The 18,383-nt window shown below is 32.1% G+C and overlaps 1 protein-coding gene across 5 annotated transcripts in view; it reads left to right on the forward strand.

Annotated features, from left to right (window-relative positions):
* The window catches only part of LOC143201994 (uncharacterized), a 195,764-nt gene that overhangs the window by 169,802 nt on the left and 7,579 nt on the right, over positions 1 to 18,383 (forward strand). For 4 of the 5 annotated variants that reach the window (XM_076413256.1, XM_076413258.1, XM_076413253.1 and 1 more), the window contains exon 4: positions 13,627 to 13,942. In XM_076413256.1, the coding sequence (XP_076269371.1) occupies positions 13,627 to 13,942 (316 nt within the window). The remainder of the gene's footprint in view (positions 1 to 13,626; positions 13,943 to 18,383) is intronic. The other variant, XM_076413259.1, reaches the window with a different exon arrangement.

Raw genomic sequence — 18,383 nt, forward strand, 5'->3', positions numbered from 1 at the left:
GGTAGGTTAATTACACAAAATAACTTTTGATCTGCGAAATTATCTAGAAGTCAAAGGTACAAAATATTGATTTATTTTAATAATAAAAATACTAAGACAGTGTAATTAACTAAGATTTTAGTAGAAATAAAAGCACAACATATATAAATTCGCCATATCTGGAGAGTTACGACGTTAATGTTTCTTAACCATCATTCATATACGTCCGAAATGTTTTTACTATCTAGGATCTTATTTGGATTATTTATCTTTTATATAAAATCGGCTTTATGCTACCAACAGTATTAAAAAGGAACTAGGATGTGCAAATAACCCAAATTTATCCAGCAACAAGATACAACAAATAACGAAGAAAGTATGTTTTTTTGTATATTTTAAAGCCTCCTTTTACCAATGAGGGTTTATCTGGACTGGACCTACAGTTTAACGTGGGCTCCGAACCAATCTAGAAATCCAGAAGGCATCCGGTCTTACCCAGCCTGGTTATTGGCGTGACTGGGATCATTTTCCTTGTCGGATGTTGCACTCTTGCCTAAGGATAGTCATAAATGTTAAACAAGCACAAAGACAAATTTACGACTATTCCCCAGCAAGATTCGTCCTGTCGCCTTTACCATTGCGTTAACCAAGCCGGTTAGAATATTAGTTACCTTCTTATCAAGTATGAACCTTAATATTTACTGTCGATAGACAGTGTTCCACGAATATATTAAACAACCTAGTGTGTTTGCAATAAAATCGGAAAAGCCTGGAGCTCTATAGTATTGAAATAAAGAATACCATTATTGTATGATAAATGCCTTACTTGGTTCAAAACAAAGAAAAACCACAACTAATGATTAAAAACTGATAGTTATTTGTAAATGAAATATTTCACAACAATACCATGAAAGTGTCAAAGAATCTAAGTAAGTCCATACTCCTCATAACGTCATTCAATAAGTCTAGATTAGTTATGTAGCTGTGCACACATTTTTCATCCATTGAAACATATCGAAACATATGATCAACTTGTTTAACCCGATAATATACTGAAGGTGCTTAATTATTAGTTTTAACATTTCATTTTCTTTCTTCTTTGTTTTCCGGGTAGAACTAATTGACCAAAAAATCCAAACTATCTTGGTTACTTAACCACCAAGATAGTAAGCTAGGCTAGTTATGCGTAGGCAATATGATGATTTTTACACTTAAAACTTGTTTGTACTAACAATGCTTCTAACAACTCTTTACTGGATTAATTTGGTGTATATATTGTATAATTACACTTCCAGTTACTATATATAAATATGTTGTGTTTCGACATCAAAAATCATATATTTTTATTATCAATAACATTTCTATTGAGAATCAAATTATTATCAATCATCGCACACACAGCTGTTATTGAATAGAAACTCTTAAGATAATTGTTTTGTTTTTAAGATATAATGATTTTATTAATCAATACGAGAACAGTCGCCAACATTCTTTTGATTGATGACAACGAATGTTTCTTTTGATATGTTTTAACTGCTCAGACGCTGAAGCTGTTATTTATTCAGTTATAAATGAAAATATATGATTTTTTATGTTAAACTTGTATCGATTCTTATTCTCTGAATATCTAGACTTAAACTTCAGTACTCACGAATGTTTACATATAGTTGATGCAGTTTTATAATTTATAATAATAATGTAAATTTGTTTTGGCAGTCTTACAGTAATTAATGATCAAGAATCTTTTTGCATCCCAAAAACCGATACTGAAAAAACACTTTGATCATTTTTAAAGAATATTTCTCTTCAAATATCTTACAGTTTATATTGTATACAATCAGTTTTACTCGAAATGAATTGCAGCATAGCAAAAATTAACGAAAACGTAACGAATCAAAAGGTAAAAAAGCAACTGACCAAGTAAAAATCGCATTACGACTTTGATACGCTTTCGTATCCTTAATATGTTGTTGGGTAACAATGCACGATCAATTCTAAGGTCACTTGGACAATATTACAGAGGGTATTAAGAGCAAGCGTTGCAAAATGAAACCGCCTGTTATTTTTAGCAGTATTTTTGTAAAGAACACTTTAACAATTGCGAAATATGTTTAGTGATAGCGGCCTAGTAGATAAGGAAAGTAGCCAAAAACAGTTATGAATGGTTTAAAAAATCCCGTTGTTAAAACTTCATTGTTTTTTAGTGTTGATAATGGATATATCAAGACTGTGTGACAAACGCCTTCAAAACCTAAGGAGGACTAAGACAATGCGAAAGTTTAAGTCCAACCCTGTTTATAATAATAATGGATGAAATATGGAAAATATGGAAAAATAGAAAAGTCGCTAGAATATTTTCAGCCAGGCTAAACCTAACTTCGGTTATAAAACATTGTCTCACAATGATTTTATTGTAGGGCAAGATGAGAAGTAATAAAATAAGAAAATACCTCAATATTGTATCAGTGTAAGGGTATATATAACCCGTCGAATAAAACAGTCAATATACGCAATAAATGACATAGAATATATGGCCAATTACAGTTTAAACGACATATTTGTGCCTAGGATAATAGAAAAAGTACAAGTGGCACTCAACAAAATCACAAATGGACGAAAGATTGGAAAATTCAACTTAGTAGCTCCAAATCTGTCCACGTAAATTTTGCATTGCGGCGAAATAATAAAAACTTAATTATATCACCCAATGGATGCCCGATTCCTCAAACAGAATCAGCTAAATACCTAGGAAACCATCTTGACGGTAGATTAAATTGGAAACATCATGTTAGGCCAAAAGTAAAACACATTAGAACCAAACTAAAACAACTCTACTGGTTAGTCGTAAGATACTCTTAACTTGATCTAAAATCAAAGAGGTTGATCTATAAGACAATCATAAAGCCAATTTAGACCTACGGGGTGCAAAAATGGGGTTGCACTACAAATTCAAATCAACTAGTCATACGACGCTGTCAAAACAAGGTTCTTCGATTGATTACCATGCGTATCGCTACGTTATTAACGAAGAACTGCACGATGACTGGAATCGGATTTGCGAAGTTATCCAAGATTTCGCCTTGAAACACGAAAGAAGATTATAAAATCATACTAACGTGGAAGTAGATTGAAGATTGAAAGAGATTGAAGCGAACCAAACCATACGAAATTATGTAAAGTGTATACCTTTGGTGTAAACTATAGCTATAAGTTATTATAATTTTATAATTGAGGAACACATATTGATGTATTTTCTCGCACTCGTCTTGCTTGTGAATTGATCCAAGTACAAATGAAAAGTAGCAATTAATTAATTTATAATTAAGAGTGTACTAAGCGTATCTAATAAAGATGATATAAATGCTTATAAAAATGTAAAACTCCTTTTAAAACGAACGTCCTAGTTAAAAAGTGATAGAATGTTGTCTGATGCGTCCGAATATATAACCGAGTCAGCCTATAAAATTCGATTTGGTTTATTACTGGTGGGGTATATTACCAAATAACTGCAAAATCTCCAATATACTAGTGAACACAATTATAGGTTACAAAATGGCTTTGTAAACCAAAGGTCTAGTTTATTGGATGGGCCATAGAAAGTAAACAATTCCGTTAATGGTGACACTTACCAACAGTTGGAGAAATGAAAATGAATGAAATTATTACTATTCATAAATATATTAGTGATGAAAAAGGGTTACAATTTAACCAATCAGCCTAGAGGTGGCAGCCTAGAGAATCACACAATGCTTGATTTCAGATCTCTCGTAACACAAAATTGTCAGACAGCGTATTGTGCGGACTTTGCCTCACTCGAAATTTACAGAAAAAAACGAAATAATTTTTCCCCGCTCGTTATTTTGTTAGCATTTTATTGACGTTAATGAAATACAAAAAAAAACGAAAAAAAAATTATATTAATAATGTTTCTAAATGTTACATATCGACCTAGAATTACCGAGATTGCCATCGCGATATAGCGACAGTCTTTTTTTTTCGATTCAGGCTTATTAAATGGTTTAATTTTGTTTTTGTTTCGTTTCGCATCGGAATAGAAGACTAGAAATAATAATTAAACGATACATAATGAGCCTTGCGATTAAGTTATATTTAAAATAATGAGTTAATTAATGTTGGAACACAGGCCGAACCTTGACTACTAGGAACGAGCATGTTTGCTTGCTCGCAATGGCCAGCATTAGACATGTGCGTGCTTTAAATTGATCGATACTGCATTTCGTCGACGTATGAATTAATTTTAAGAAGCTTTGTGCGTATCGCTTTTGATAATAAAGGTCTGTCCTTAGATTTTTACTTTCTATTATCAATTACAAGCCAATAAAATGGTATTTGAGCCAAATTTTGTTCTCTTTGTACTAATTTCCATACATCAGCGATCACAAGACGTAATGCTTTTTCAATATGATCTACAAAAAAACTGTGAAGATAGAGTTTTATGGGTTGGTCAATCAACTGAGACGTAGACGGGCATGAAAATGGCTACCACACGAATAGATTACCTAAAAATGCAATTTCGAACCCTGTCAACGTTTTGGTTTGCAGGCCAGTCAAATGTGGTATCATTATATAGTCATTATTAGTTAGTCTAGGGTAGCAACTACAAACGGAATATTTACAACAACAAAACTTTGCCAGGCATACGGTAGGATTGACAAGGTGTAGTACAAATTGAACGAAACAGTCACTGCAGTCGTCAAATGAATGAAGTCAAAATTTGAAGGACGTATTGTTTCAATGAAAGACTAGCGATAGAAAGTAACTGCATGTTATTGGCAATACGTTGCAAAATTATGAAAAATACACCGTTGCAGGCATAGTGCCCTCTGATTACCCTTTCTTTATATAAAAATGTACGAAAATGGGTCAACAATTGGATCGATTCTTTCCACACGGTATCACCATGTTCCCAGAAAGATGGGAAAATGTAGCAAAATGCTGTAGAAAATGATGAGAAATATTTTGATTAACATATACTGTACCAATTTTTCCCAATAAAAACATTTTTCATGTCAAAAAAAAATAATGAAAGTACATGTGCATCTAACATTTTAACCTTCATTGTTTTTACAGAGCCCATACTTTAAGATTTTTATCTATATATATATATATATATATATATATATATATATATATATATATATATATATATATATATATATATATATGTTATGTTTTTTAAAATGAGAAAAATAAAGATCAGGTAGTGCTCAAAAAATTAAAAATAATTAATGAGAAAAAAATACTCTGATCCAAAATGCCAGGGGTGACAGAAAGTACCATTCAGCAACATCATGAACCATGTCTCGCAGTACTTAGCAGTACTGTTACTTAAAACTATTTTTTACGAGACAGCTGACATGATGTCTAAGTTCTACTGAATCGATTTACAATAAATTTGGTGTGATCCAATTGTATACATTCTTTCTTCTACCGTATCAAAGTAAAAAAAGGTCTAAAAATTTTTTAACATTTTTTAAAAATAATAAATAATTTACTTTGATTTTGCTATGTTATTGGCCGCATTATTGGCTACATCTCTGAATATTTTGAAAGATCCTGTTAAGGGCATATTCGTAAAAGCTTAAATTAATATATATATGTATATATATATATATATATATATATATATATATATATATATATATATATATATATTAAAAAATATCGATACTTTTAAGATAACATAAAAATAGTTAAATATTAGCCAAAAAAAATTAATATTTTTTCTAAATATTTTAAGAAGTAAAGATATTTATGACGAACCTTAAAAATAAGTACTAAAATAAGTAAAATAATAAATTAAGTACCAATCTTAAAGGTTTATTAAGTATTGTATTTTATTTATTTTGAAAAATATGGGCTCAAAAATAATCGATATATCGTTATATCGGACAAAAAATTATTGGCCAAAAAGATCGACATTTTTTTCCAAAAATATCGATTAATCGATGTATCGGTATATTTTTTCTGCATTCCTAGTAACGACAATTCCGAAATAACATCGAATAATCATTTCGATACATCGACACATCCCTAGCGAGGCACCGTACGCGGAAAAATTGCTTATTGGTGATAAGAAAAGTCGCACATTGATTTCGTGTACATACTGCGGTCGATAAAAATTGAAATTTATGGAAAATAAAAGTTGCAGGTAATAATTTTGCAATTAAAAAATATATTGTTCTTGCGCGATAACCGGCCGCCTTGTTTCGAAACACACGTTCTGTTTGTTTAAGGTCGTCTGTGAGTGTGTACAAATATGCGTTAAATATGCCTCGGCGCGAAAGAAAACACCTCTCCTCTTATCTAGCAAAGAAACTCTTTTATCAGTTTTATGGCGTGAACATTGCTAATAGACGCAGTGATGTCATGCCGGTTTTTTTTCTCGCGTCCTACATTACCCGGTGATCTAGAAATATCGATTTCAGAAAGTATTAATGCAATTTTTTTTTGCCCAGCAGTACAAATACATGACAGCGGTACTTCAAGTATGATATTTTCCAAAAGCCAATAGTCTGAGGATTAATATCTAAATTGTACTTCGTCTTGACTACGTTTTTTCTGATTACAACAAAAAAATATTCCTAATAACGTTTTTTAACGTGTCCAATCTAGGTTTTAATATTTTTTTGAGAATTTTTTTGTCACGCGCCAGAGCGTGATCGGCACTGAGGTCAAATTTTATTGCCGATGGCCGCATAACGCGCGAGCTAATTAAAATGGACATTATAGGAAAATACATAGTTGATTAGAAGATATAATTTAATAGACTATAACAAAATTATATATTTATATATAATGGGAACGAATCAACTGCTAAAATAAGATAAAAAATATTTAGCAGAAAGACGAGAAAAAATAACTAAGTAAATGTTACTACAAACAAACAAAATATCTATTCAAGTAAGTTGAGAAGTCAATAGAAATAAATGAACGACTATAAGCTAATACACATTTTCAGTAAAACTCACAAAATAAATAAAAACCCTATTCAGATAAATTAGATTCAGATAAGTCAATCATGACTAATTTTTTCGCGGTCTTGTTTTGTTGTAAATAACAATTTTTACGTTGCTTTCTCATTACGTTTCTTGTTTTCTTCTCCTCTCGTATTTTCAAAATATGTTCGCTGATAACCGCTCTGGAAGTAGGTTCGGACTGTGCCTTAAGTTACCTGTTTATGACAGACAAACGAAAGTCGTAAATTGGAATACAATTGTCTGAATATTTATTGTAAAGTTAGGGCACGTTTCATATCTAGTTTTTCACTTTTAGGACGAGAGGACCTTGCCATATAGATATTTTTCCCGCCATGTACAATACTATAGTTTTCAGATACTGTAGATTCACCTTATTCTTCAGATAATGCCGATACAATTGTACGGGCACACTGCTAATGCCAACTAAATACAAGACTTAGAAAGAACACCGCACACATAACACGCTGGAGCGTAATCGGCGTCCAATGAAAGCTTCACATTACGCACTAGCGCGTTCTGTCTATTTTTAGACACCCACTCATAAAACCTTTCAAAACAGATGGTCCCTCGGATCACAGTGTAGTCCGAAACTAATTGAGTACTAGTTGTATATTACCATACCTCCCTCCTAACGAAAAGAAAAAACCACAGGGATGAACGTAGTCGTTGTCCCGAATGGACAACTTATAGTTTTAATAAAATTATGTCTGAGTATCACCTGTATCTTCGCCCACCAGTTTGCCTTTGAGGGTCTTCCAAATGGCACTGTTTCTACTCAAGATTCCATGGTATTGAAGTACAAAATGGTTTTCCAAGTTTTGGTGACTCCAGATTCCAATAATCTACGGCCAAGAAATTGAGCTACTACAGTCCGCCTTTGGTGGCCGTTCACTCTGAACTGCAAGCTTCCAAGTAGGCGTAGTTAATTCACGTCAACTTCAGTGCGCTTTTGGTGGCCTTACACCTTGAACTTGACCGCCGTACCTGCGTCACAGTACCAGGAATTTACGAACTAAGTGTGTTTTTCTAAGTGAGCTTGAATGTTTCTTACTTGGAATAGTTTAAGTTAAGTTAAGGAATAGTTTAATATATTTGAATACCTTCAATCTACCTTTTGTGACCTTACAGTTTCAGCTTCACCAAGAGACGATTCGAGTAGTTGCGAAAAGATTGCCAATCGAACGTCAACCTGTCTCTTTTCTTGATTTTTAATTTTATTCTGGTGAATTGAATGAGTTTTAAAAAAGTAAATGTGAAATGTTGAAAACAAAAAACACCTTTCCTTTTAAATATTATATTATTTAATCAAAGAAATGGCAACTTGTTGAACGGCGATAAAGCGACCCCGGAGGTTTAAATCTATTCCAAATAAACCATATCCCTATCACTAGACGTCTGATTAATTCTTTATTTAGTATTAACATAAAACACATTTTTGTTTTGTTTCTTTGAGTGAACACTAAGTAGCCAGAGTCATATTAGTCGCACGATATAGTCTGTTCAAAGTTATTTTGTACATACGTCATTTAAATTAGTGACATCAAAACGTCGCAATGTTGCCGCATCAACTCTGAGTTTTAGTTCAGTTTGGCTTTTCACAACAAAATTTTAATCTAAATAAAGTAAGAGAACAAAAATGTTATCAAAGATTATTTATTTGAACATTATAGTACATCTAAAACCAGTTAATTATACAGCAACAATACTTTATAGGTTAGAGTTCTAGACTCTTCTCACTATTGCTTTCAAGAATTTTGCATACGTCTGATAAACGGACGACTTTGACAGGATCATTCATTTACGTGCTGGAACTAATCAGACAGCATTGTATCTGTTTTTAACTAGAATGAAATGAGAGGGAAAATATTGTCTGATTCTAAAAGGAATTTACAAATTGCGACAGGAAATTAATACATTAAACATCTTGATGGAGTATGTATAAAAAAACTTTGAATAGATTATATTTACTCTGTTATTGTAATGTATCTTGATTTTTTATTCGAATTTATCCAATTATATACGAAGAGAAAGATTTCTATATTAAGATAAATTTTCGCCACACACTCTGATTTGTTATTACAACCTTTTAAATGAAACCAAATAACAGTGCAGTGAAATTATCCACCATTAATAAAGAACCGGAATTATTTCAATGTTGTATATACTCGATCTAATTGTGCATATCTTGATTCTCATCAAAGAATTGTTTTGTCACCTTCCATATAATAAAAATATGGTCCCCAGTCATCCAAGTATAGAGTTTGGCTCAAGTTAATTTTTAAAGAAAAAACAGGTATAAAAATAGAGGACTGATGAATAGAAGACTGAACTCAATGTACCATTCTTGGAGGAATATATCTTTATGAATAAAGTTTAGTTTTGCTTAAGAATTGTTTTTTATTATTAGTTAACACTGAGGCTTGGGTCATCTATTAGTGCTGTTGATATTGAGCTAGCCATTTAATGCGCAGCACACATAATTTTTATCAATTTGCATCGATTGTGTTCTTTCAAATAATCCTTGCCATCAAACCTTTCGTCAAGTCAATTAAATTAATGGTCAAGTTGAAATGAATTATACTTCAGATGGATATGTTGCCCACAATATAGTACAAATTTGGTGCCCGGTGATTAGTAGGTGTTTATAACCCTCAAAGTACCTCCAGGTAAAAAGATTTGGCTCAAATGGAGAGATAATTGCCCAAGTTGGTGCCTATTTTAAAATAAAAAATAATTAAAATCCTTGTTTATTAATTATGAACGGGATTTGAATGATAAATTGGAGCTGTTGATAAGAATCCAAGCATTTCCATCAATTTCTTGCCTAATTTGTTCGAACAAGATTCATAGAAGTCGTTGAAAGTTACTCGACTATTTTCTTCGACAATTCTCGGTACTTCTGCGATAAATCTTACGTGTTTATCAATTTAATGAAAAATATTCGATTTTAAATCAATGAAAGATAGCTTTCTCCATAGTTTTGATGTTTAATACTTGAGACTATATCGTCCTTGTTGCTTCAAAAAATCACATCATATCATATCTATGACACCTATTGCACTTGAAGTATTTGCGATGCAATTTATTCCGGTGATCCAGCTATTAAAGATAATTTTCGAGGAGCCAAACTATTTACAATAAATTGCATCAGTTACTCGAAACTTATTTTCGTCGGCGGCTTCAGCGACATTGAACTTCGTAATTTCGTATCGAATTTTAATTGTTTTTTTTCCTCAGATGCAGTTTCCTTTTTTTTATTTATAAATAATTGTTAAAAATGGTATCAAAGATCAGGACACGACATCTTCGACAATTACGTTCAATTTAATGAATTAACGTCCTACGTGCTTCGGCCGGAGGATGATTTTTCTTTATTCGGATAGGTAGAAGGTTAAATTATACGAGTGTATTGAAAACTTCAAAATTAATTTGATTTGTCGATAGTTTATGATGGCAAAGGTGTATTAAGACATTGTATAACTTGTCGAGAATTAGAGACAAATATTTTCAATTGATACTTGCCATTTTTCCGATTGTTTTTTGGTTAATATTCGAATTCCATAAAAATAATTTTCTCACAAATCAGATTCGGTCTCATTCAGACTATCATGTGTACCAGAAAGTCATTACCGGGTTTTTCGGAACTTATTTATTCAAATTATTGTCCATTTTAATTTGATTCTATACATCTTGCCCAATTTTCAGGCAATTTATGGATGCCATCCCAAAAAAGCTATTTGCCCTTTGAGCAAAACCATTTATCGAACCATTTTTTGATTAAATAAGGATGTGTGCACGTTTTCAGGCACAAAACTTGACATTTTCAAAGAGGCATGACGGTGTTACTTTCGCAAAATATAACATGTATAGTTTTGGAGCTTGCTGTCAGTAGAATAAAACAACAAATGTATCAAATTGTAGCATTACATATTTAAGCCAGGCGACATCTATTAGAAAAACCGATAATGACTTACCGAAACATTTTGTGTTTTAAGGCGAAATCTTGGATAACTTCGTAAATCGATTTGATTTAGAGATGTCTGCAGTTCTTCGTTGGTTACGTAGTAATAAACATTAGTAATTAGTCAACGAACTTTGTTTTAACAGGAACAAATAACCAAAAATATAACTAAACGCCTAATTTTTTGGATAATACCAAAAATTATTTAGAAATATAAAAACTCAAAAGAGTACTTCTAATTAGTAATATAAATATTTAGTCTATTTCTATCTAACAGGAAACGATGACATAACGAAAAATTGACAACGATAGAACAGCTGCGGGAATATAATACCAGTACAATCACAAAATATATAAAAATATTCAACGTAAAATCATCTTGAGAAAGAAAAGTAACGCAAATATTGCCTTTAAAATAATTGAAGGTTAATTAATAATTTCCTTTCCTTTACTTTTCGATAGTTCCCTACGATTATCAACGTCTTATTAATGAATTAATGGTGTATATGTCAGGTGTTAATATTATTTTATTCACCCCCCGTATATTGTACCGAATTTTTCCATTAAATCATGAGGAATGGTCTTAATACATAAAACGCACCAAAATGACGTTAGATATTACAAACCTATTTATCTCGGAATTTTTTCAAAAAATACAAAAATAATAAACATTTTTAGTAAAGAAATAATCAGTGTTACGACTTTATTTACGATAAAACTTAAGTTACAAAGATTAGATGCGTATAAATGGTTAGCGACGACAATCCTCAACAATCAAGTTACACCAAATGTGCACTCCCTTGACTTGGGTAAAGACTATATGGAGACTATGTGAAGACTGTGTTAATTAGACGAATACATGGCATTTTAACCCCCATTGCTTCTCCCTTGGGTACCTTTTACTGAGAAAAAAGTAGACTGGCTTAACTCTTCTTCTCGCAACCTGATTGGTAATTATTTCTAGGGAGGAAAGGACTTATCCAACGGTGATTTTCTTGTCTGGATAAAAAAATATACGCCCAAATATACCCTGAGATTCACCTTCCTCAAAGGTTTCCAAGGTCAATACGCTTCTTGATTTATATCTGCTTATTTACACGATCGGAGGTCTTTCAAGGGGATGAAATGCCAACGTATTCCGTCTGGCTTTGGCTTCTATACTCTTCTCATCTCAAGTGTCTCGTTTGGTCTCACATACGCCCGTTTTCAGACCTAATTTTTTACTCGATTCAAACAGTATCGATATCTTTCGAGTATTTTTGTTGTCACAGAATAGAATAAACTTAAAATGCGATCTCCATGTATAAAGCTATAACCAAGTTTTATTTGGCCGACCCACCAGAAGACGCAGGATTAAAATATTCTTTATATTAACAGGTCAATTGACAAGTCCCCCGGTCTAACACATAGATGGCGCTACTAGAATTAATTCCATATGTTTTTTAGTTAGGCCTAACCCTCAAAAGGTACGTGTATAAATTTGACAGCTGTCGGATCATTAGTTTGTGAATTATATCATTTTGAGTGAACCAACTTTTGTTATTGTGAAAAAAAATGGATAAAAAGGAATTTCGCGTGTTGATAAAATATTGCTTTTTGAAGGGAAAATACAGTTGAAGCAAAAACTTGGCTTGATGCCGAGTTTCCGGACACTGCCCCAGGGAAATCAACCATCAAGGATTGGTATGCTAAGTTTAAACGTGGTGAAATGAGCACCAAAAGAGGTTGTTACCTACGAAAACATTTAAAAAATCCACAAAATGATTTTGAATGACCGTAAATTGAAATTGAATGAAATAACAGACACTCTAAAGATATCAACTGAACGTGTACATCATATCATTCACGAATATTTGGATATGAGAAAGCTCTGTGTAAAGTGGGTGCTGCGCGAGCTCACTTTTAACCAAAAACAGCCACGACTTGATGATTCGGAGCAGTGTTTGAAGATGACGAAGCATAATAAACTCGAGTTTTTGCATCGATATGTGACAACAGATAAAACATGGCTCCATCATTTCACTCCGAAGACCAATCGACGTCGAGTGGACTGCACACGATGAACCCGCTCCAAAGCGTGGGAAAACGCAACAGTCGGCTGGCAAGGTTATGACGTCTGTATTTTGGGATGCGCATGCAACAAATTTTCATTGACTATCTTGAAAAAGGAAGGACCATCAACAGCAACTATTACATGGCGTTATTGGAAGTCCCGAAAAACGGCCGCATTTGAAGAAAAAGAAAGTGCTGCTTCACCAAGATAACGCACCGTGTAAAAAATCCATGAATTGGGCTTCGAATTGCTTTCTTATCCACCGTATTCTCCAGATCTGGCCCGCCAGCGACTATTTCCTTTCCTCAGATCTGAAAAGAATCTCGAAGCTCGAATGCGAAGAAATTTTCGTCGAATGAAGAGGTGATCGACGAAACTGAGACCTATTGTTGAAGCAAAGGACAAATCGTACTACACAAATGGTATCGAAAAGTTGGAGGGTCGCTATAAGCAGTGTATCATCCTTGAAGGAAATTATGTTGATTAAACAAATTAATTTTGCCAAAAAAATGTGTTTTACTATTGTAGGCCGGGGACTTTTCAATTGACCTGTTAATTACATTACACGTCCATACTAATTTCTACATTCAGCCTTACTAATAATGTAACATTTATTTATTCTTTGATTGCAGAGATGCCTCTAGGGACGTACTTTTGCAACATGTCAAGGCCCATTACCAACAGCTGGACTCGCCGGAATACCAGTATCAGCAGACGGTGGCGGCGGCCCAGGTGACGGTGACATCCTCTCTACTGACCAACGCGGCAGCCGTCTCGTCCGGCTCGAGCAGGTTCACGTCGCAGGATTTAAGTTTACGGGGTACGAGTCCTGATAGAGACGAGGCAAGTGTAAATAACAGCAACGTAACGAAGGGTGGCACTGCTACACTAGCTCCCTTCCGTTGCGGCCATTGTAATCAAGTTTCTAACTGGAAGCATGTCATTCAGGTATACTAACCAAGCTTACTAACCGTACTAATGTGTTGTTGCTTTGGTGCATGTCGATTAATTGGTCATGTTTATTTATAATCGATTGGTTCATTCAGGTTTGCAACGTTGCCAGTTGTTGAAAATTATACGTATATTTGAAGAATTTAATATAAACAGAATAAATTATCTGGAATTTACAGATTAACCTAATATCAGATAATCTAATGTTCCTGTTGAGGCCCAAAATTAAAATGATAAAATGTTAAAACGTTGCGTCTCCAACAATGAGCTCTTTAAAGTTCTAACGCCCCCTTAAAATAAGTTTCGGGTTTTTTTTTCGCTAAAGAAGATACGTTATTTATAATGGATAGTGGATTGGCCACTGTCAGACAATTTATGCCAAAACATCTTTATTTCGTAACATCTCCTTTGCGCGTCCCATTGATACGAAAAAGTGGTTGTCGGATGGAGCCGAACCTGGAAAGTACGGCGGTTACTATGAAATGTCGAATGCAAGTGATTTCAATATTTCTTTGACTGGTTTTGCTGTATGAGACTTATGTAGAGAGTATTGTGTTTTAACTATTTCTCCAGGTTTCAACAAGTTTGTAATATAAAATGCCAACCTAATCACACCAGATACAGAGCCTTGCTGTCGATGGGCCGGCTTTGTTAGGTGTTAACCATTATTTTGTCGATTGGTATTTTCGAAATATATCCATTTTTCACCACCCCTCGCCATTCGATGCAGAAATGAGTTCATTTCATACTTTTAAAGCAGCATTGGATGGGAAAACCCAAAGCTTGTAAATGTTCACAAATTGCGACCTAGTTGACATTCAACATTTCTGCCAATTATTCTAGAGTTTGTGTTGAGTCTTCATCCAACGATTCTGCTTTAAAATAGACATTTTCTGAAATTCTTTAGATTAATGAATACTTAAATTTTCGAGTTTTAAAAATATTTCTTTGAAAATTGCAAAAATATTGATGTTTTCTTCAAATTTCTTGGCCAAAACACCATTTTCAAACGTTAACGTGAGGGTGAAAAAGTAAGCCAGATTATTTTTATATAATACGAGGGTGGTTCAAATATGATGGAGACAAACGCTGTAGATATCACGCATGTATATTTTGAAGGGGACCACTGAAAGAAGCGCTCGGAGGTCAAAGATTCAACGCCGACGACAAGGTAAAGAGTTCGTGCGCACATGGCTGTCCAAGTTGCCCAAGGAATTCTTCGATACCGGCTTATTATACCGACCGATTATAAAAAACTTCCGGAAAGACGGACAAAATGCATAACTAGTGAGGGGAAATACCTAGAAAAACTTTTTTCAATAGTAAATAAACGTGTCAGAGTATTTTTCTTGATCATATTTGAACCACCCTCGTAGTTATAGTGTAGACCAAGTGCAATTTTTTTTGTCGGAAAAAATCAGGCCGTTTTTCACAGTTTATAGTTGATATAGCGAATTACACTCGTCCAGTCCCACCAAATACCCAAATTGTATTTACAATTGATGTTCATGATAATTCATAAGCTTGTCGCATGAATTCCTATGCTTGGGATTACTGTAATAGATCAGTTTCTTCATTGTTGGTGATGATTTGATGGTCAGAGCAAACTATCCTACTCCATCTTCATCCAAGTTTGTACAACCAAATATAAACTGGTTAAATTTTAGCTGTATCAACAGTCACATTGAATATATAATTAGAATTGTACATTAAACTACGAATAGGCTTTAGAATCATATACATCTTTTTCCAGAAACTTTTGTACCCAACATTTTCACAAAGTTAAATGTTGAATTATGACAAATATCACTATTTCAATCACTTTTTTAATATAAATAGCTTTTTTTGAAAACCTGAATGAATCTTGAACAAAACTACATTTTATTTCACAAGAATCCACAAAATACATGTTGAAATTTTCGTTTGTTAACAAATACATATATCACACTGCTTTACATGGTTAATCATTTTGTTTATTGAGAACTAACTATGACAACACCTATACATATTCCAATAATGTTAAAATATATCTACCTAATACCTAATGCATTTTCTGTTATTGATAAAGAAAAAAAAATGCAGAAATTTCAGGAGTACCAGCACTATGTTTCAAAATAATGGGATAATAATTGATATTTAATGAACTGATTTTTTATCATTTAAAATATGTACAGTAGGAGGATTCCCTTTTATATTTCATGATTTATGGTTTTAAAAAAAATTGTAAGCCCAGTTCATAATAATTCCGAATAGTTCAAGTTTCTGTTAAGATGATAATGTATTTTAATAAAGTTATACACACGTAGCTTCTTCATACAATAACTAATGAGAAAAATAAATAAAACTATTATAAGCTAGTATGAATCATTTCATATACTCAGCCTTTTATATCATTGTGATATAATTTATTATAAATCATTTCGATTTTAATATGTTCTGTTTGTCAATACTACATCTTATAAACAATTTTATCAAGAACAGCAAGTTTCTATAAGTGTTTATTTAAAAAATAAACAATAAAAGCGTATTTGATATAGTTTACAAGGGGAGACAGCAAGGACCTTGAAATTTAGCTCCAGTTGGGACTCGAGTTTATTGGTAGTGTAATGAAAGGGTGTTCACCCCATTATTTGTATTAAAGGGCATTGACCAGTCCATCCAGTTTCCATGAAGAGTTTTAAGAATATTACGTGTGTACATATATGATCAGATGCTTATAATAAATTGTCTTATGGCAGATGCCTTATATTAGATTGAAATTCTTCGTTGTTTTAATTGTAACCGAAATTAATATTATGGATTTTAATCAGACTAGATTAGTCGTCCAACAAGAAACAATAAGACGTTTAAGCATTGATTGAATAACTTGAAATTAAACAAGTATTATGGATTATTATATTGTCACAATTTTATCTTTACACAAAATGCGTTATACACTTATTTCTACAAATTACTCTTCGAAATTTGAATCATATCAAACGTAAATAAAAAATATAATCAGAAATGATTCTATTATAATCAGGAACATATTTTATATATCACACATTTTAAGCATTGTTTTTAATATATAATAATCTGAACTAAAAAACTATTATGGATTATAATCACGTCAGAATATAATCACAAAATCTATTGCACATTTCCAGCATTTCTACAAGCCTCTAAATTTGAATACGTATAAAGAATATAATCAAGTGTTGTATTATAAATTATAATCAGGCACATGTAATAAGTAATATTATTCAAGCGCTCTATACTACGAAATACGTCGCAATTAAAAAAACAGAAATTAATATTATGGAGTTTAATCATATTGAATCAGGTGTTATGATTTTAATCAGATGCATATTCTTTATGTAAAATGCAAATCTTTTTTAGCGTTGATTTAATATTTAATAATTTTAACTAGCAAACTGTTATGGATATTAATCACGTCAGAATGTTGTCTTTATACAAAATGCATTTTCACATTTCAAGAATATGTACAAACTTCTAAATTACTCTTCTAAATTTGAGCACATGTCAAAAATGAATAAAAAATATAATCTCAATTGATTTTTATGAATTATAATTAGATACATAAAAAGTAGTCTTATGTAGATGCCTTATATATTAAAATCCACCGTAATAAAAAAAAATAAAATGAATATTGATATTATTGATTGTAATCAGGGCATCTATTAGTCATCTAAAACACTATTATGTATTATAATCACGTTAGAATGTTTGTATTTATACAAAATGTATTAGACATTTCCAGCATTTCTACAAGCTTCTAAATTATTCTTCTAAATTTGAATACGTATCAAACGTAAATAAAGAATATAATCAAGTGTTGTATTATAAATTATAATCAGGCACATGTAATAAGTAATATTATTCAAACGCTCTATACTACGAAATACGTCGCAATTAAAAAAACAGAAATTAATATTATGGAGTTTAATCATATTGAATCAGGTGTTATGATTTTAATCAGATGCATATTCTTTATGTAAAATGCAAATCTTTTTTAGCGTTGATTTAATATTTAATAATTTTAACTAGCAAACTGTTATGGATATTAATCACGTCAGAATGTTGTCTTTATACAAAATGCATTTTCACATTTCAAGAATATGTACAAACTTCTAAATTACTCTTCTAAATTTGAGCACATGTCAAAAATGAATAAAAAATATAATCTCAATTGATTTTTATGAATTATAATTAGATACATAAAAAGTAGTCTTATGTAGATGCCTTATATATTAAAATCCACCGTAATAAAAAAAAATAAAATGAATATTGATATTATTGATTGTAATCAGGGCATCTATTAGTCATCTAAAACACTATTATGTATTATAATCACGTTAGAATGTTTGTATTTATACAAAATGTATTAGACATTTCCAGCATTTCTACAAGCTTCTAAATTATTCTTCTAAATTTGAAT

The sequence above is a fragment of the Rhynchophorus ferrugineus genome, unplaced genomic scaffold, assembly GCF_030347505.1.
Source record: "Rhynchophorus ferrugineus isolate W39M unplaced genomic scaffold, kcgeb_rfMv2 rfM9, whole genome shotgun sequence".
NCBI lineage: Eukaryota > Metazoa > Arthropoda > Insecta > Coleoptera > Curculionidae > Rhynchophorus > Rhynchophorus ferrugineus.